The sequence below is a fragment of the Sphaeramia orbicularis genome, chromosome 16, assembly GCF_902148855.1.
Source record: "Sphaeramia orbicularis chromosome 16, fSphaOr1.1, whole genome shotgun sequence".
Lineage (NCBI taxonomy): Eukaryota > Metazoa > Chordata > Actinopteri > Kurtiformes > Apogonidae > Sphaeramia > Sphaeramia orbicularis.
Window position 1 is genome coordinate 33,559,996 of NC_043972.1, and position 21,542 is coordinate 33,581,537.

General features: G+C 38.1%; 2 protein-coding genes across 4 annotated transcripts in view; both read right to left on the reverse strand.

The window, feature by feature from the left end:
• The window catches only part of phc1 (polyhomeotic homolog 1), an 8,086-nt gene extending 1,717 nt beyond the window's left edge, over positions 1-6,369 (reverse strand). The window contains exons 1-12 of one of the 3 annotated variants that reach the window (XM_030157899.1): positions 6,220-6,369; positions 5,244-5,371; positions 5,003-5,113; positions 4,843-4,908; positions 4,597-4,740; positions 4,298-4,471; positions 2,886-3,626; positions 1,930-2,065; positions 1,644-1,822; positions 1,467-1,530; positions 1,256-1,343; positions 973-1,144 (exon numbers count right to left, since the gene is read on the reverse strand). In XM_030157899.1, the coding sequence (XP_030013759.1) occupies positions 973-1,144; positions 1,256-1,343; positions 1,467-1,530; positions 1,644-1,822; positions 1,930-2,065; positions 2,886-3,626; positions 4,298-4,471; positions 4,597-4,740; positions 4,843-4,908; positions 5,003-5,113; positions 5,244-5,363 (1,995 nt within the window). In that variant the 5' untranslated portion in view covers positions 5,364-5,371; positions 6,220-6,369. Of the gene's footprint in view, positions 1-972; positions 1,145-1,255; positions 1,344-1,466; positions 1,531-1,643; positions 1,823-1,929; positions 2,066-2,885; positions 3,627-4,297; positions 4,472-4,596; positions 4,741-4,842; positions 4,909-5,002; positions 5,114-5,243; positions 5,381-6,219 lie in introns of all 3 variants that reach the window. The other 2 variants (XM_030157902.1, XM_030157901.1) reach the window with 2 other exon arrangements.
• Positions 6,370-9,015: 2,646 nt separating this feature from the next.
• m6pr (mannose-6-phosphate receptor (cation dependent)) lies at positions 9,016-17,989 on the reverse strand. The gene is given in 10 exon segments (XM_030158400.1): positions 9,016-10,434; positions 10,437-10,509; positions 13,141-13,220; positions 13,223-13,266; positions 13,363-13,493; positions 15,138-15,247; positions 15,483-15,640; positions 15,819-15,873; positions 15,906-16,014; positions 17,960-17,989. Coding segments are annotated over 10 exon segments (912 nt in total). The 3' UTR covers positions 9,016-10,312.
• Positions 17,990-21,542: the final 3,553 nt, after the last annotated feature.

Below are 21,542 nucleotides of genomic sequence, written 5' to 3' on the forward strand. Positions count from 1 at the left end.
CATTATCTCACAAATCACACAACTAATAACATTTCTTGAAACATGTTTGCATTCTTTCATTAGAAAAGGATATGTTAAATTATGTTTAATTTTTTTAATACTGTCTTTTCCCGCTATAGTTTAAGCCTGAGTGTATTCCATGTTTGCATTCTGGTATCACTTGGTTTTTTTTTTATCTACAATATTTATCTAAGGCCTGTAATCATTACCTCCATCAATGAGGTAATGTTTTAAGCACCATTTGTCTCTTTGCAGTCGAGTAGTATTTGGACAATGTCACTTTTTTCACATCAGATCTCAATGACATTAACTTCTGGTGACTTACTTTTGGCTGTTCTCTGTCAAAGGCAAAAACCAACCATCTAGGGCAGGGGTATTCAAATACGGTCCTCGAGGGCCGGTATCCTGCATGTTTTAGATATTTCCCTCTTCCAGCACACCTGGCTCAATTAATGATCCGCTCATCATCAAGCTCTGCAGAAGACTGATAACAATGTAATGGCTTCCAGGTGTGCTAGAAGAGGGAAATATCTAAACATGCAGGATACTGGCCCTCGAGGACCGGATTTAAATACCCCTGATCTAGGGACATGTGGTATGGAACTTAGCTCTCATGGCAGCGGTTTGTCCTCTGGGTGCCTTCTAGCTATACATACTTAAAATAAAAACAGTTTATACTTTATTTCTTATTAAGTATTCTCTTTGTTTTTAACATATTGACATTCATATTAATATAATCTGCATATATTCATGTTTCAAGTAAAGCTGAAAAGGATTTTGCAAAGCACCTGATATGTTTTATAAATATTTGTGAATTTTCTTACATTTGCAAAACTATTCTAAATTAAGACAAAATTAAATATGATTCTTTTGTTTGTCGAAAATGAAATTCAAAATGTTGAAATAAACAATGGGATAACAGATGTTTTTATATTAAGAAAACTGCTATCTTGTCCTTCAGACAGATGTTACCTTGACAGGTAGATGCCTGCTTGGTATTTTATTACAGCTGATCTCAGAGCTGCTCCTGCGAGGAGTACCCCGGCGCCTCACAGTGCTCTCAGTGGGACCTGGAGGAGATGCCAGTCCTGCACCACTTCTCCCTCTGCTTGTTTTGAAGTGCTGGCTGCAGCTCACATTATACCTGAAGGAACAAAAGTACAGCTGAAACTAAACAATATATTTCAGTAAAAAGTTGTCGACTCAAAATGTTCAAGGTAATGATGCAACTATGGGGTGCTAAGGGAATGCGTACCTCTTGGCACAGGTATTTGAGCAGAATCTCTTTGTTCCTCTGAATTGGCTGGCAGGTGCAAGGCTTCCACAATACTCACACTTTAGCACTGGATAAAAAGGTTTTAAGATAAATCAGAAATTAGTATTAAAATTAATGCCATACAGACTAACCTGCGGTTTCAAACATAACTCTTTTAAAAAGATACGTTAAATGAAGTAGAACCACTTACATGGAGGTCCATTCTCTGAACGGCCAACAAGTGCAAAATCTCTGTCTTTGAGGAGACCAGCAACCTGTCACATCAAACAGCAAATATTCAATAAAACACAGCAAAGCAAAGGCATTGTTACATACATAGAAGGTTTGATTTATAGTAAAAAAATGTTTTATATGGAGGGGAACTTACAGGGAATGGCTCAGCTCCTTCTTGAATCACAAAACCCTCGATGAGATGTGTGAGAACTTGAGGCTTGACCACGGCCTGGGGGACAGGAGCCCTGTCTTTGTCCCCATGTCCAACTCTCGACAAGGGCAAAGGCAAGGACAAAGTGGGAGGAGATGAAAAGGCAGCGGCTGCAGGAGGAGCTGGGGGAGAAAGAAACAAGAACCATGTTTTTAATTACTCTTCCAGACTGAAAGCTGTGTTTTTTCTTACTGCTGCTAAAATTCTGATGTTTTTTTTGTAGATATACCTGAGTCCTTTGTTGGAGCAGGAGATAAAGGAGGAGCCGAATCCTTGATTGGCACTGAGTCTACAGATTCAGATGCCATCTCATTTGATGCATCACAGTCTGATTTTCTCTTCAGAGAACCAACAGCAGGCTTTGTCTGCCAAAGATAAAACATGCAGGTAACAATTCCTTCTGTACTGATGTTTATCTTTACACTGAGGCAAAGCAATGCCCGCTGTCACCAAGGATAAAGATGAAATAAAGAGAAGAGGGTACAAAAAAATAAAAACAAAATATTGGAAAAGAAAATGATAACTTAAATAAATAATACAATAATATAGTGAAAATCTCTTTAGTTTTCATCTTTGTCAACTTATGTCATACATTAACATGCCACAGCCATTTTCTTCACCACCTAAACCAAAAACTACACAAGTTCATTGTATAACAAAGTTTTTTTGTGCTTATGTATGCCTAAAACTCCCACAAACTTTGTAAGAATGCAGTTCCTAAGCCACCAAACCCAGTGAAAATCCATTATAAGTGACGTATTTTGTGTGTAGGCTATATGATATTTTTTACTCTAGTATATGACAGCACCTCATGTGCCTGTGTTACCCATTCATCCACATGTCATGGCAGGAATAGACAGGGTCCCATTTATCTGAATATTACCGTACCTTAAAGAATGCCATGTATCCTTTGGTAGAAAGTGATAGAAAATATGAAACAATACTCAAAGGGAAAAAAGTCTCAAATCTGACAGACCAGAAGACTAACGCCAACACTAACAAGTTACGAGAGAGCACAATACTGAAACGAATGAAAACTAAACCAATGAACCAAACCCACTTAAAAACTAATTAAGAAAAATTACTGTAAATGAAAGGAAAAACTGAAAAAAACAAAAAACAAAAAAACAAACAAAAATTAGAAATAGAAAATCCAATACATATTAGTGCTGTGGTTCATCTTACCATATTGCCATTGTTGGAGGTTGTGCCGATATTCCCACTCGTATGTTCGTGAACTCGTGTCTGTGCCAATGCTACAGCCTGTGCACTTCCTGCTACGTTCTGCCTTGCTCCCACGAGCTGCACAGGGATGTGGGGAGGATTGTGTCCACCAGCGGCAGCCTGGCTGCTGCTTGGTGGTGCTGGGAGTATGGGAGGAGGGTGTCGAGGAGGCAGCTGCACAGGTAAGCGGTGTCCTTGAGCTGTCTTGGGCTGGATAGGGACAGGGCCTTTGTCTGTGGTAGCACTGGCCTGTTGCAGGGGTTGCACCACCAGAGTCTGTGTGTTCACATTGGCTTTTGGTGTCACTGAGCCAATGGGGTAGCCCTGGGTGGAGGTAGGAACATTGGATGTTGGTACTAAGATCACAGGGGCAGCAGAGGGGGACAGGAGGAGCTGGGAGAGAGGGAGTGCTGTAGATGAGGTGGAGGAAGGAGCTACAGAAACAGCTGGAGTAACTGCCATGGTGGCCTGGTTTCCAGTCTTTACAGACATATTGGCAGTCGACTGCTGGGTGAACGGTTTGGCCATTTGTTGTTGCTGTTGTGGTTGTACTTGCTGCTGAGCTGTCTGGGAGAACGTTTGCTGCTGCTGCTGCTGCTGCTGGCTGATGGGAAAGCTGGTGGCATCTTTCCTCTCTGGAAGCTCAGACTTGACGGCGACTGTTCTGGTAGTGGAAGCGTGGTGTAGGGCGAGGTTTTGCACCTAAAATGAAAAGACAGTTGGATTTTACGGTGCATGAAATGCATTTATGAGAACTTACTGAAGCAGTGATTGGAGTCAAAAACTCTTCTTGTGACAAACATGTTTCATTGTCCATATTGGCGGGTGACTGCCAAATGTATTTATCCAATTCTATGCAAGTCAGATTTACTAGGAAGCCCTGCACACTCATGTACAAGCATATCTTCCACATGGGAATTCTTCAGTGAAGTAGACATAAGGTCCAAAATTATTAGCGCTGACTTGCCAAGTGAACATCACACATCTCTGTAGCTTTGATGCCCGGCTGTTAAACCGGGCTGACATTCACACTCACTGCATGTTCCTGGACTGTGCTCCCCTCGTCTGCGTCAGTGCCAGTAACCTGCCTCACCTGCTACTGCTACAGTGTGGACAATTTGGATTTTACCGTGCTTTATTCAGAGACTTTATTAGTGACAGAAGGTTGCAGTTTCAGTGAGAATTAAAGAAAAATTACAAGAATATTTGTGTGTGCTGTCAATAATAGAATGATATCAGAATCAGCAGATCAGACTTCTTTAAAAATTGATGCAGCCAAGAAAGGCAGAATTAGTCCATCATTACTGCTTATGTGTGAGGACTTCAAATTTCAATACTCTTATTTTACAATAAAAGTAGGTGGTTGTACAAACCTGGTCATTGTCAGACTGGGTGCTGGCATTTGTGGGTGCAACTTCATGTTGCTGCTGCTGCTGTTGTTGTTGTGGGGGCTGAGTTTGAGCAACAGTTGCTACAGTAGCTGTTGCTGTACCACCAGGCATGAAGATAAACTGAGAGGCGAGAGGAGCCCTGAGAGAGCGGTTTACCTACAGGAGAAGAAGAATTTGTCAGCTTTTTTTCACTGTACATGCACTTAGAGATCAAGAGAGTTTTAAAAGCAAATCAGAATATACAGTATATTTGAACACTGAGTGAGACGGTTGTAACTCACTCTCAGATACATCTGTCCCTGTCCAGGTGAGTTCCCACCAAGCAGCACTGACTGGTTGAGAGCAGTTGTTGCTGCAGAAGTGGCTGGACCATGGGGACGAGGATTGGTCATAGTCCCTCCAGCAGATGTGGTGCTTAGGTTGACCTGTGGGAAACAGAAAATGAGACGTTTAAAGAAAATCTACTTTGTATATTTAAAATGTAGTAATATCATTGAAACATTAAACAATGAATACAAAAACATTACAGTGGTAGCTGCCTGTGACATGCTGTTACTTGGGGTATTAGACTGGCGACTGGCTGCAAGAGTTGCCTGTTTGAAAAAGACACAAAAGGGATGGGATTTTATTCTTTCACTTATAATATATTCACAATACCTGTATTTTTCTTCTCATAACTCTGGTTACCTGTTGCACTGCAGCCAGATTATGCAATTGGGCACTACTGATCTGCTGCTGCAGCATGAGTTGCTGGAAGTACTGAGCTGCATTTGGCTGTCTTTGAAGTGCTTGGAGAGCCTAAAGAAACACACAAATTCATAAAATAACTCATCCATAACACATGGATAACATAGCAATAAATTAAAAATGGCAAACACTAGTCTTTTGTCATATCAGTTCATTAGTTAATTTTATAGTGAACACTTGCCTGCACAGCTTGTCTCTCATACAAAGACATGTGGGCTATCTGGGTTGTGCGGGAGTTCCCACTTGTCTGGGGGTTTCCATTGGTGGTGCCTGTGTTGTTTTGGTCTTCTCCAGAATCCATGATTACTGCTGCAAACACCAAAACACAATACTACTGACATTACAACACAGTAGAGACAGTGTGTTCGTAAATATTATAAATAGTAAATTTCTAAAGGTAACCTGTTGAACATGGATTTGATGCATCTGACACATATGAAAAGTGATTTATGAACAAATAACCTTAAACAAACTTAAAATCTACAAAATCATACATCTGTTGCTCTCATTACAAACTGTCTGCTTATACGGTTTCAAATGCACGGGCACTTTTGACATAGATGAGCTGACAGCTGGTGAAACATTTAGGATGAAGTGTGTCTGAATGTTTCCATCATGTATTTTAGTGAAATAGAGGTGCAGATAGTTATTCCTGCAAAAGGCCCCCAAAAACACCTCTAGCTACATCTACGCACATCCACTCGGTTATTAAGCAGGTTGGCAGATGTAAGTATACTCAGAGCGTTAATAGCGACGGGTTAATTTTATTACCAGACAGTTGTCAACATGACAGATGATCGCAACAAAAAGAACATGGAGGAAAGCACAAAACATCAACAGGAGCTAGCCAGCTGTGACTCACTACAATGCACTTTTCTAGTTTGCGCTAGCCATATCGGTGGAAGTCTGTCATGAACTCAAACGCGCCGGTTTTATTTGGGTCTAAAAAAATACACTTACTACAAGGAACCCCAAAAACAAAGCCGGACAGTCAGTCCGATGCTTAAAAATGGTAACGGTATATTTTTGCAGACGCTAACAAACTTAGCAGTGCTAGCGTTAATTGCTTACAGTAACCACAAAGCTACATGCTAACTGGCTATCACCACAGAAAAAAAGTCAGCGTTTAATATCTATTCATGTACTTGAGTATTTACCTCTCCTTGGTAATTGTAGCCTTTTTGTAGTCAGATGCAGTCTTGAGCACTTTTAATTCCCGAGCTTGCTTTTAAGTGCAACAACGAAAACCCCTTTCAGGGAATTTGGCTCCAACATAACCCCGCCCCTTTTCCTTTTTTTCTTCTTCTTCTTCATGCTCCTCCGACTTTAGTGCTGGTTCTTCTTCTTTTCCTTTTTAATGGCAGTAGTAAATGCTCTACTTCCACCTATTGCTTCGGAGTGTAGGCCACACCATAGACCAGGGGTGTCAAACTCATTTTAGTTCAGGAGCCACATTAAGCCCAAATTGATCTCCAGTGGGCCAGACCAGTAAAGTAATAGCATAATAACCTGTAAATAATGACGACTCCAAATTTTTCTCTTTGTTTAAGTGCAATCAAAATTAAATTATAAAAATATGTACATTTGCAAACTATCAAAACAAAAATGATGTGAATAACCTGAAAAAAACTGAAATTTCTTGAGAAAAATAGGTTCAATTTTAACAATATTACACCTTAACTTACCATTTATATGTGCATATTACAGATTGAATCTACAAAGGCACAAAATATGTAATAACAGGAAGAATAATGTTAAAATTTCACCTTCAAAATTTCAGGGTTTTCGCATTTTATTGTGAAAGGATAGTTTGTAAATGTTAATATTTTCATCATTTAATGAAAGTTTTTACACTAAAACAAAGAGAAACATTTGGAGTTGTCATTACTTATTTATAGATGTAATGTAATACTGTGTTTTCACATTAAACTAAGAACATTTGGAGTCATTATTTATAGGTTATTATGCTGTTATTTTAGTTGAGATCACATTGGTCTGTATGTGGAACCTGAACAAAAACGACTTAGACATCCTTGATTGTTCATATCTTAAGTGTAATTTTTGCGCTTTGCAAATTCATCCCGTGGGCTGGATTGGAACTTTTGGCGGGCTGGTTTTGGCCCCTGGGCCGCATGTTTGACACCTGTGCCATAGACTGTTAAGTAAAACAAAGATATACAGTCGCCATTAATTGAACTCACTTTGGTATGGTAAGAATTTGTTCAAGTATTAAAGTACAAGCAAGTTGCTGAACATTTACATTCATACATACATATTACTGATGTTTTTTTTTTCCTTTGATGTTTTTATGAGTTAAAATAAATACATCAATGGGGCAAAGAAGTGCCTGTCAAAACAGCAAAGACGCTATTCGCTGAACACTGCCCTCACACACACAGTAGTTTTATTCATGTTAAAAAAATGTGTTAATAACAAAAACAACTGAGTGAGCCGTGCATTAGCTCGACAAACATTCTCATCATCAATACCACATCATCCACCTATTTATGAATTCTTACCAAGTCTTCTAATTTGTTAAATAAGTTTATCTGTGGATCAAAACAGACACCAAACAGGAGGTGATACTGTTGTGCCTCATGTCAGCAGTGAGCACATGCACTGACCTGTTGCACATATTTGTATGATGTGCATGATTTTTTTTGTCTCTTTGCAATATGCCAGTGTTCTTTATGTCACGGCATGTGTCACATTGAGAACAACATCCATTGCATCCACTGAAGCCTTTTTCTGACAGACTTTTACAGCATACCAGTATGGCAGTAGTAGTGGCTGCCTTCATTTAAACTGGTGTCATAGTGTGGCTGAGCCTGTAGAACAGCTGCCATCGACCTGTTACAGCAGGCTGTGAGGGTTTTTCTGGTTTGTTGGCAACTCAGGTGTTGGACAACTGACCTGCTGGCCTCCTCTGGGGCGATAAGTGCAGGACTAGATGGTTGTGTAAAGAGTCTCAAAGAACACTGGTGAATGATCCCACAAAGATTACCAAATGCACAGTTGGCTTTATCATAAGTGTTGTAAGATGAATCAGATTCTATAGAATATGATACACTGAAAGAATCTGTGGCCTAATACTTTAAGATACCTGTCTCTATTCACGTAGTCAATGTTTTGGCAAGCCTGTCTGTTTAAGAATAAGGCTGTTTAATGGATTGAAATTCTTTTTATGTGGAATCACTCAACTTTAGTCCTATGCATTTCATCAACATTAGAATCCATAACACATTTCATGCATCTGCTTTATTTATTTGTCAGCAATGTTTTAATGATTGAACTCTATATTCTTGTTGTTTTATATTAGGGATCTTATATGGTTTGAAATAAACTGGTGCTCTTTGTTCCCCCTTCAGGTTTGTGCTTTTATACACATCCTTTAAAGGTTTATATTTTACATCTGACAAAATCTGTATTATAAAAGCCAAGTGGCATCTGTGTGTGTGTCTGTGTGTGTATGTGTGTGGATTCACTCAAAATCCAGAGAGAGCTGAGTGCTGCAGTTTGGCAAACTTATATATTTTTGGTCAAAGAAGAGACTAGCAAAAATGGCAAGTTGATAGGACCAATATTTTGGGAGATATTAGTAATTTTGGAATACAATAGGCTTACAATCCTGTTGCTATACCCAGAACGCTTTGGCGGTGACTGCTGGACAAATGTGGTACAGCATGCACAAATACACAACATAAAAACTACCACATAGAACTCATGAATCCCCACAGGTCAACACATTAAATACATTAATAGTCTCTCTTATTAACTGACTTTGAAATGACTTCAGATAATGCAGAATAAGACTGCGTTTGGTAAAATCACCATAGTCATTACTCTTCTATGTTTCCAAACTAATGGATTCTTGAATACATGGTTTAAAAACCAGTAGTTAAACATCTTCTAACACTTACGCATTACCAAAGAAATATTAGTAAGTAGAATACTGATGATTACAAATTATGTCTTTATTAAAATGCATTCTTTTACATCCATTAAATATGCAAAGGTGAGTGCACTTAGGTGTGTGTTCAGGATCACCACTACAATGGACATAAAATACATATTGAAATACATATTGAATTGAAAACAACAGATTTCATCAATCTGGAGCATGTACCAGTCAAAAGCTCTTAAGTTATACTGTAAGCATTTTCACCAAACTGAGGAATAAGCAAACAAATATCAGCAATAAAACACAAACCAAGGCAAACAAATACTTAAAAAACCCACACTGGGATTCAGGAAGATGATTCATTAACAAGCTCAACACAGCCTACTGTTGCCATCTATTTCAAATTAAATAATTGTATTATAAACATACTCACTGATACCTTGTGATATTTCATTAGCTGAAATACTGTGTAGTCACAGGTCATAGAAAATAAAGTGCCACATATGTCTGTCCTCTTTAAGATGACATGTATCAGTGGTGAAGCAATCGGTGTATTTGGTCAAATATGAATCTACATTATTAATTTTCCTATAGTTTGGTGTATGTATCAGTAGCAGTAAATTTTTATGTAGGCAAACAGATCAGACTTTACTAGCTTTAACAATGATTAGATTTTTGCCATTATGATCAACCGCAGTGCATATGCATTTATTCTATGAAAATACAAGTACATATACAGTATTTTTAAATCATACATTACGAACAGCAGAAATTACCAAATAATATTTTCAAACTCTGGTTTTGGAAGTGACTTAGGTACGTATAACAAGGCGGTGAGCATAGTCACAGGCCCTATAATTAAACATTCACATTCTCATATTACTTTTCAAACTGCAAAAACAAAACAGTAACTGATAAAATGCAAACCGCCAAAGCCAGAGAGCTTGTGGTGATTTGTAACCTGCAACCTGCAGTGCAAACCAAAATCCCAGAAAAAGTATGCTGCAAACAGTACACACTTAATTAATAATTAGCAAAGCAGAAAAAGATAATGAAACAGATGATTTTAAGTAATGCAGAAGTCATATGTCTACATTTCTCCCTTTTGTGGCAAATTGTTCCTTGGAAGAAGTGCTGTTCTTTATTTGCTACTTTGAAATCTCTGATGAGTCACTCAAACAGCTGAATGAAAACAAGCAGGAGAATGGAGACAGGTCTGTTAGCCCCATGAGTAACATGTCCTCTGAAGTAACAAGCAGATCACACAGGAGTTGCCCTAGGCACAAGTCTGGAGGTTTAGGTCCTAACCTGATAAATACAGGAAAACAGACTTATGTATCGCAGTAAATTTATCTAAGTAACTGTGAAGTAGTAAACTGCATCACATAGTGAATAATTCCTTCCCATTTGTGACACAGTGACAGGTCACATAGGTAGTAAGTGTCATCTCTCTCTTCTGGTTCTTCCTCTATGGTTCTGTGGCCAGACCTCTATAGGCAGGTGGTTCCTCTCGATTTCGTGACCGACACACAAAGTCACACCCATCCTGTCATAAGGTAGAGGTAGAGGAATAAAGTAAGTTTTTAAAAAGACACATAGTCCTTGGAATATATATCGCTAAAATTTGCTTAGAGGTCTTATTTATGTCTTTGTGCATAAGAAATCAATATAAGTGAATCCCCAAAGGAACTTTGTGTTGGTAAATGCAAGTTATGCAATTTACAGGATTTCAGTTCTGTTGCAACATGTTGATGGTCATATGAACTATGTTTTCAGGTCAAAAATGTCCAGTTTCATCACAATTAATGCTATATTTTCATGTCACAAATGGCCAAGTTATATTTTAACTGAATTTACCTGAAAAACAAATATTCTATTCTTTTAGATTCCCCAATTTTTCTTACAAGATTATATACTACATATCACGTTTTATTTTTATAGGTTGCAATACGGAGTATCGTGCTGATCCATCCTGCTTATGTTATGCGAATACATACATTAAGAATGTCACTTTTTAAATCAACAGTTTTCTAATCATAAGCATTTTTGTAAAGAAATAAAGCTATATTGTTATTTACTCTTTAGTATGATGATAAACTACACAATAAATAATTATGATACTAGTTTTTGCACAGGGATCATTTCTGGAAAAGGTGACATGGCTATCGAGCATCAGTATGATGGGATCCATAACAACTATGTCACATCTGTCCACTGCCACATTTTGTGTTTTGTTAAGCTGTTATTGTTTTAGATCCACAATACTAACATTTATGAATAAGAGGATAATTAGCAATAGTAGGTACATAAGTTTATTACTAATAAAGTACTGGTACTGACCAGATCATCACGGGTAATGACACGTCTGTCCACTGTCACGTCTGTCCACCAGCAAAAGTTTTCACATACACGTGCTATTCAAAATCCAGTACAGACCTGATCAAAATCTTAAGACCAGTTGAAAAATAGCTAGAACTTACCTTTTGCACATTTGGATCTTAATGAGGTTTTAAGTAGAGCTACAATATACAAAAGCAAGAAGGGGGAGTGAGACAAAAAGCACTTTGAAAAAGTAATTTATTGAAAACAATAAGGAAACTGAAATAGGCTGTTTATCAGCCGATCAAAAGTTTAAGACCACAGGCTATAAAAGCCAAAATCTGCTCAAAATTCTCATTTTCTGTTGGGCATTCACATGGTCATGCCCTCCTGATGGCTAAAGCTAAGAAGCTTTCTCTTCTTGAACGTGGTCGGATCGTCAAGCTGCATAAGCAAGGCCTCTCGCAGCGTGCCATTGCTGCTGAGGTTGGACGCAGTAAGACAGTCATTCTAAATTTTCTGACAGATCCTGAGCATTATGGAACAAAAAAGTCAAGTGGTAGACCCAAAAAAATTACACCTGCGCTGAGCCGGAGGATCCAATTGACTGTCCGTCGAGACAAAGGGTGGTTCTCGACCCAAATTAAGGCCCTTACTGGTGCCGACTGCAGCGCAATAACCATCAGACGGCATCTGCGGGAAAAGGGTTTCACAAACAAAAAACGAATTCAAAGACCTCGTCTCCTACAACACCACAAAACTGCCCATTTAGACTTTGCCAGGGAGCATCAAACATGGGACACTGAAAGGTGGAAAAAAGTTTTATTCTCTGACGAGAAAAAATTTAACCTTGATGGTCCAGATGGCTTCCAACGTTACTGGCATGACAAGGAGATCCCACCTGAGATGTTTTCTACCCGGCACAGTGGAGGGGGGTCCATCATGATCTGGGGTGCTTTTTCATTCAGTGGAACACTGGAGCTTCAGGTGGTGCAGGGTCGTCAAATGGCGGCTGGTTACGTGCAGATGTTGCAGTGGGCATCCCTCATGACTGAGGGCCCTCGTCTGTGTGGTAACAGCTGGGTTTAAAAACAGGACAATGCTGCAGTCCACAATGCTCGCTTGATGAAGGACTTCTTCAGGGAGAATAACATCACTCTTTTGGACCATCCTGCATGTTCCCCCGATTTAAATCCCATAGAGAACATTTGGGGATGGATGGCAAGGGAAGTTTATAAAAATGGCCATCAGTTCCACACAGTTGATGCCCTTCGTGAAGCCATCTTCACCACTTGGAGCAATGTTCCCACCAGCCTCCTGGAAACACTCGCATCAGCATGCCCAAACGAATTTTTTAAGTGATTAACAAGAATGGTGGAGCTACTCATTACTGAGTCCTACTGAGATAATTTTTTGTCCTGGTTTGGACAGTTTTTTGTAATTTTTTGAGCGATGGTCTTAAACTTTTGATCAGCAGATAAACAGCCTATTTCAGCTTACTTGTTGTTTCAATAAATTACTTTTTCAAAGTGCTTTTTGTCTCACTCCCCCTTCTTGCTTTGTATATTGTAGCTCTACTTAAAACCTCATTAAGATCCCAAATGTGCAAAGGTAATTCTAGCTATTTTTCAACTGGTCTTAAGATTTGATCAGGTCTGTATTTCTGAAAATATAGCTTCCACTACCAAATAATATCAGTAGTCCTGTGCACAAATGTTATTAGCATTATTCAACACAGATCTATGCATTTTTTTTTTACAATTTTTTTTTTTTTTGACAAAAATGGCCACTCATTTGACCCCCTAAGTAAATTGTTAGCCAATACATACATATACATACGTCCACAAGACTGGCTTACCGCTGACATATTGCCAACCTCCACCCAAAAAGCATAGTTTGGGAACTGCTCCATCCCTTTGGCTCCAACAACTAGCCTTTGTAGAGGAAACCTCCAATGAGGTACACAGCCACAAGACAGAACCCACTAAAAGTAGAGAGCACTTATCATCACTGCTGCAATCATAATAGTATATATAGTTTGTTAGAGATGGTTAGATCATTACAAACTGTCTTTACTAACATGATGAGTATTATGGAGCCAGCACTTAGCTTGGACTCAAGAACTGGGCAAACTGCACTGGAGTCCATTTCAAACAGGTAGAAACATTCCTGATTCTTGTCCCTGTCCTCCCGAACCACCGTCAGATCTTTCTGGGAGTGAGACAGAGAGGCACAATCGTAAATAAATGTGTACTTATATATCCCAGGTTCTTTTCCCAACACCCAGCTCAGAAAAACATGAAAAGAAATGAATAAATAAATACATTGAAAATTATTCAACAATCAGTATCAGGGTGGTTTCAACTTTATCAACCAACTATTTATGAATCTAGTTATGAGCATGCATATAAGGGGCAGCAAAAAATGATAAAACACAATATGTAATATGGACAGGTCCAGAAAGAAGAAATTATAATCCTAAAAGGAAACCCAGTAACAATCTGCCACTGAGTGAAGTAAGTTGATATCCTTAACAATATCACATCATTAAATCTCAAATACATCTGTCTACAGTGAAAACTGTGCATGTGTTAAAACTACTGTATTGCTTAGATGTATTCTTATAGTCTGTAGTTATTGTAATTTGATCCTAAACAGTCTGGCAGCAAGTAATGAAGAAATAAAAACAGAACTCAAACTGATAAGTAGTCTTACTGTCAGCAAGTCTAATGCTTTAGAGCTTTACGCAGTCTATACAGCAGTGTTTTTCAACCTTGGGGTCACCTGAAATTTCTAGTAATTAATTAAAAAAAAAAAAAAAAGATTCAATATATATTTCATTATAATTAAAACACCACACATTGTTCCTAATAAAAATCAAGTTCAAATAAAATGCAGGATATAATATCTGAGAGGGCATATCTTGATTGACCTGATCATGTGACCAAATGCTTCACTATGCTTCAACCTGCCCGGACACAGTCAGAAGCCGGACCAATCAGAGATGGAAAGATTTCTTTGCCCATCTGGCAAAGAAAAAGAAAAAGTCCTCTGTTTTGAATGTCTGGGGTCACCAGAAATTTGTGATGTTAAAATGGGGTCACAAGCCAAAAAAGGTTGGGATCCCACTGCTATACAGTATATATTGCCGTACAAGGGGAAGTCTATCAGTTGGAGCAGTCCTGTAAGACACTTTTCTTTGTGAGGGTCTTCTATGGATCTTCATGAGAACTCACTGGTCAGGAGATGATACTCTTTTACATTGATTCACCATATCAACACAAGCTGTTTCCAGGGTAGGGTAGATTTGCAGCAGATGTTAATATGGTTTTACCCCAGAAAAAAATAAACCACTTTTGTGACACTGACGACCCAAGGCTGAACCATAAGGTACCTCGCAAATGAACCTCTGCTTCTTAATAATGGACCAAGGAGAGCTGTCCATGTAAGAAGCATGAGTCAGCTAAATAGAGGTACGTGTTCTGGCAATCCTCTACATCAGGGGTGACCAACCCTGGTCCTTGAGATCTACTATCCTGCATGTTTTAGATGTTTCCCTCTTCCTGACGGTCGTTATCAGGCCTCTGCAAAGCTTGATGATAGGCTTATCATTTGAATCAGGTGTGTTGGAAGAGAGATACGTCTAAACATGCAAGATAGTAGCTCTTGAGGACCAGGGTTGAGGACCCCTGCTCTCCATTTACTAATTCATATTGGGCAAGTGCTTGTTCCTGGAAGAGTGCTTTTGAAGTAAACACAATAATAGTATTAAAATGTTCTTGTATTTGTCAAGCTCACTCACTTATCACTAAAACCACTTGTTTTCCCTTTTGTTAATGTGTGATGTGTTCATACCTTGTTCACATTTCGGTCACAGGTAATCATGACAATGGCTCTCCTCGATTCCTGTGAACAGTGTTTATCATATTTCTCACCATTTCTGTAGATTAGCATAACCCAGTCACCTGCAAGGCAACAACCATAGTCACTGACAACACCATGTCACAACAGATATGGCACCAATCCTGTGCACATTATGACTGTAAACAATTTTTAAGCTTGAGACTTAAGTTTGTGTTGAAACATAATGCAATACTGCAAATTAACATACACTTTTGACCTTGAGATTTCAAAACAAATGCTGCAAAACAGTCAAAGGCAGGGAGAAATGTAGTAGAGTATATTTCAGCAGTTACTTACTTCCTCCAATCGCTTCTGTTGCATCGTATCGGCCAATGACTGTTGTCGTTTGCTTTTCTATCTGAATGACTCCAGCTTCTGGAACACCGCCAGCATCCTCACACAACCGAAAAATATATTTGTAACTCTCCGATCCATTCTTCGTCTCCACTGTAAAACTGATGGCCACAGAACAAATTACAGTAAAGAAAAAAAAAAAGAAAAGAAAAAAGTTTAAGGTAGACAAAGATGTATCAAACAGACAAAACAAATATTTGTTTGTGATTTGATACATAATGTCTTTAAACATCATACATGAGGCAGAAAAAATGCTGGTACCATCTGGTCATATCTTACTTCTTATGGGCAAGTGGTGCTAGTCGGTTGAGGACTTCCTGCTCTGATTTAGAAAACTGCTGTTAGAAGACTGCTTGTTAGAAAACGGTTTGCACTTCCCTGTGGCATCATCAGCATACACTCCAATGCCGCACAGGACCAGCTGTATTGCCAGGATCCACAACAGAATTGGTCTGTGTCTTGGACTGCTGAGCACCTGTCACGCACAGAATAATTTGACAAAATAATTAAAGCATGTATTATGAACTGCAAATTTTTGTTATCATAAATAATAGTTGAATGATTTGGTTGCTAACCAAAAATCAGCTTTGCTTGCAAGAAATGTTAATGTTATCAAGTGGACAAAAAAATATCACCCACATGCAGGTTTCACTTCCTTATCTTTGTCATATGACGAAATACCTTGAACTTACAATTGGTCGTTACATGAACCTGAAATACATGGAGAGGTTTTTAACTTTAGACCAACACATTAAGAAGAATCTTCTTTGGATTTTTATGAAGTTCCAGTGCTTTGGTTGCTGTGTGTGGAACCTTTGGTGGTGGTGTGGGGGTAGAATTCAACTTAGACATTAACATGAAAAAAGTGAAGCTAATATCACAGATCAAGTAAATGTGATGTGCTTACATTTCTATTTCATCTAAGAGTCTAAATGTCTTTACTTATAGCTAAGGTGCTTTAAAAGTGATATCCTAATATTCTCTTTAATTGCTGAAAATAAACTATGATTTCTCAGGCTATTCATCAAATACAGATACAAAGGGTCAAACCAGGTGATTATCTGGAAACAAAATCTGTCCTGATAATTAATCCAGTTCAATCATCTGACAAATATCCCAGAAATAGAAAATTTTGTCTGTAAAATGGAAGGAAATATGTATCATATACGTTAGTTGCATTTTGCTGTTTTTTATTTGTTGACTAGCTTAACGTCGCATAACCTTGAATGAATAAATAAATTTAAAATCTTCTTCCTTCCTTCCTAAATTTGGAAACATATATCTACTTCCTGAAGAGACCAAAGGGGATTTCCAGGACCAAAAACGTAAATGTCGTTTAAACTAACAGTAGACTGTGCAGGCACACATAAGGAGCAGTCAATGAATGTACATGAGGTATTTGCATTAGCTAATTAGTTTCTTGAGGAGTTAGTTAAAAAAATTCACCTTTGTAACACTTAGAAACAAAGTAAAACTTAAATATCCCCCAAGTACCTTCATGAGTTCTTCTGGTGAAAACAGGTTGGATGAACTTTTTCGTTAGTTACAATTTAACAAACAGGCTGAAAGCTGTTTAAATATGTAACATGTAGTCTGCTTCCTCTTGCTAGCGTCGTTTCCTGGTTGGCTGAATCAGCAAGCACGGCTGCTATAAAGTACAAACGGATATAGCTGAAAGTCTGCTTAAACGCTGTTAGATTTTGCGTTTTACAGTCCTGGCTAATAAAAGCGGTTTTCTGCGTCTTTTAGGGTGACAGCATAGAAGCTAGCAAGCTACATGCAGACAGTGGCTGAGCGCGGAAGTGAAACTAAACACACACGCGCGTATGGGTTCGTCATGTAGCGCGACCAATGAGCGTCGGAGAAACGCGTCACGTGACCTCCGTTTTTCATCTTTTGCATGACTGTTCCATCTGCGCGTTTGTAGATACACCTCTGTCAACGTCCAGATTTGACATGTTCAAGTAAGTTTGTACTACAGAAATCTTCAGAAGTGTACCACTGAATTCAGACTATAGTATGCTTAGAACTTCCTAGAGACTGATAGTAGCTATACAGTTTTATGCAATAAAAAAAAAAAAAAAAAAAAAAAAAGGTACCCACTGATAAATAACAATAATTTTTATTTATTTATTTATTTGATTAAAGGAAAGCTGTAAATAATCTCTATATTATATGGGAAAAAACACTTTATGCACACTGTACTTAGTAAGTACCCTGTGGAAGAGATCACAGCATACAAACACTTCTACATCCAGTTGTCAGTTCTTTTATCTGTGACACCCCACCCCACCCCTTTCTGTCTTGCAGAAGACCTCTTGGGATATTCTGGGTTGTCTTGCGTGCATATTTCTTTTAAGATCTATCCACAAATTTTCATTGATGTTTAAAAGTCTGTGGACTGTAATGGCCACTCAAACCTCCAACTTGTGTCTCCTGAGGTAGCCCATGGTGGATTTTTAAGTTTGTTTCAGATTATTATCTTGTTGTAGAATCCATCCTCTTTTTAGCTTCAGCTTTTATACAAATGTGTGAAGTTTGCTTCCACAATTTTCTGATGTTTAGTTCAGGTATTTCTTCTTTCCCTCTACCCATGCCACAGTTCCTGTATCACTGGCTGCAACCAACCCCAAAGCATGATAGATCCACTCCCATGCTCAAGAGTTGTTAAGGTGGTCTTTTCATGAAATGCTGCTTCCTTTTCTTCTTCAAACATACCTTTGTTGACTTGAGCCTTAGTTTTGGGAGCTGTTTTAGTTCCCAAAATGTCAGGCTTCTGTAGATGTTCCATTGTATGGTTTGGCATTGGATTTATAATGACGATGCATTAGCATTTAGTCTTACAACTCTTCCATGAAGGTCTCAGTGCAAGTGCAGTCATGGTCAAAAGTTTTGGGGATGACACAAGTTTGGATTTTGCAAAATTTCCCAAGTTTTTAAAAGAAAGTTTCCATGTGTTCCTGAGATTCACTGAAGGACAATTAGAAGCATTATATAGGTTTCAAAGACTTCTATTGACACATAAATCAAATTTAAGCAAGCAGTATCATTCCCTAAACTTTTTGGCCATGACTGGTATTGCTGTACAGTGGAATGATGCACCATCATTACTGGGTTTGAAAAGAATCTTTCTGCAGGTTTTTGCTGTTAAATGGGGTTTTGTTTTGCCATTCTGACCACCTTATGAGCACTTCTGTCGGAGAGTTTTCTTGGTCCTTCCAGATCTAATCATGACCTTCATAGTTCCTCTTAACACACATTTAATCACATTTTCACTGTGAAAACTGTATCTTGAAAACACTTCAGTGTCTTCTTGTTGTTTTCCCCCCTGTGCAGTGGGCATCGACACTTGCATTATTTACAGACTTGCACACCTGCTTAGAGGAATCCATGTTCACTGAGTGTTGCACAACATTTAAAGAGTCAGAAACTTTAAAAACTGGCATCAACTTAAGATCTGAGCTTGTAAAAATTAGAAAGACCTGAGACTTGGAAATAGGCTGCTTTTGCACATGTTTTGTTCAGTGTATGAAATTAGGAAGTGACTATGTATTAATGTTGCCTTAATAATGTCATTTTTTCATTTCCTACAAGACTGATTTAATGTTTTTAATTTTAAAAATCACCAAATGTTTACAGCAAATAATGCATAAAACTGTAGTAGGTTACATAGTGTGACACCATAAGCCGAAAACATATTCTCATTTTTGTACTAAAACAACCAACATTCACCCTTATCACATATAAAGACTTATAATGGTGGTCTTTGCATTATATCATCTCCAGAGGTATCCCACAACTGCTTCCACCAGCATCTTTGAAATACCCAGAGGTGTTTCTAATGTTCAGCATGAATGGGGTGGATTGAACATGACAAACAATAATCAATAAAGTACAGTGTAACAGTGCAATCCATTGAGTGATGTAGACTCTATTGATTAAAGTCTGCTGATGTGATTATTTGATTTGGTTGTTGTCTCCTAAACTCCTACATCCTCACTAGTTTTGTAACATCCAAGAAAAAATGTCTTTAGATTTCATAGATAAGACAAGGCAGCTGATTAAACTACTGTCTTTAATGACTTCACAAATCTTCAAGACTGTATGATTTTTCAAAAGTTCATGGGAAGGAATGCTTCTAGGACAAAAAAAGAGTTTGTTTGAGGTGCTCTTTGGAAAAGGGGATTCGTAAAGTACACTCACAGTCAATGAAAACTTTGAGACCATATTTTTTGACATAATTTTTATTTTGAAATGCTAAACTGGAATTTTTTCATATGAATCATTTTTTTAGGATATTGGCATACAGAAACAAAAATCTAAAGTTTCAAGAATAATTTCAAAACAAAAAACTTAACAAAAGAAAATGGCACCTGCCAAACACAAAGTCACAACAGTCAATCCGGGTAGCGGTCCTGGTCGGGAGTTGTCAGTCTCTCTCACCCTGGACGCTGTCTATCGTCAACAGAGCCTGTCGTGTTATGGCATTCAACCAGGTTTCTGATTGTGGGTTGGGAACAGCCCATACGCCTGGCTATATCACTGTAGCTCAAACTGGTCTCCACCATACCCAGTGCCTGGAGACGTTGTTCACGTGATAGACGTGGCATGATGCCGTTCACTGGACTAACAATAATGGCTTTTTTTGGGCCTTTATATAGGCCTTTAAAACCAATCCAAAAATTGTGCAGATACCCACTGAGTATTGCTCAATGTGTATTTGGTCCACTTTTGCAAAGAGACCAACCCATGTGCAATGAACCATGACAACATGACAACTCATCATTATCTCAACTACCCGAGCACTAAGTCATCAATAAATCCACAATGAATAATTACAACCCCCCTACAAGTAGAAATATGCATACAATTTTACCTCAAAGTTTCTATTGACTGTCAGTATACATAATAAACTGGAAGAAAACTCCAAGGCACTCTCTTTAAACATTAACATGCCTTTATTACCATAGCATGGTCATATCTAGACCAATAGATATCACCATGCCATGGTAATGAAGACATTTTAATGTTTAAAGAGAGTGCCTTGGAGTTTTCTTCCACTTTGTTATCTACTATATGATTTTTTGGCAGGCAATCACATGCTTCTACATCACTTTTTAATATGGTGATTAAACCTGTATAATGGGATTTTTACATATAAATATATTTTTATTTTTTAAATAGGAAATGCAATTTTAGTGGGTAAATGACAGTCTGGCCTTTGATTATGTCAGTTTTAATGCCAACTTAGGGTTAGGTTTCCAGAAACTTTGAGTGTTAAAAGGTTAAATTTACATAAACTGTTTATGATTTATAGAAACTGTCTGTATTATGGTTCTTAGGGAGCTCCTCAATAGAAGTACAGAAGAATCCTGTTATATCCAGTATGTTGTTTTGAGTGGTTCACCTGGGAACATACAGCTTTGTTTCCATACACAAACCTATACCTCATCCTTCTAACTTGCAATGAATTTGAATACAAAACCCCATTTGAGCTGTGAAAAGTTTAATCATGTTGATTTACTTGAAACAATACCCCATTCTTCAGCTCAAACCCAGTATGCAAGCTCCTCTGAAGAGACAAGATTAACACTGATAAACTTTACTTAATGGCTGTTTGTGTGATAGAGTTAGTCCCTTTGGGGTTTCAGTCAGTGATTAGGGAACAATGGCTTAGACAGTTTAGTTTCTGCTATTTCATTTGACAAATTCATTCTTGTATAAACTCAGCTTGTAGTTATCGATTTTTCAAGCTTAACAGAAATATGCTACAGCATGTTGGAAAGACAAGACAGTTTGATGCACAAAAAAATAAAAGAGCCACATGTTAAAAGAAATGTCTGAAAATTTTATTTTGCCCAGTGTGGACAATATAATAGGCTACTGCAGTTCAACCAAAGATGTAGTGGGAGAATGGATTAAAAGAGTGGTACCCTGAGGTAAAAATGATTGTAAAAATATTAAACAAGTACCAGCCATTAATACACAGCACATTACATAGAC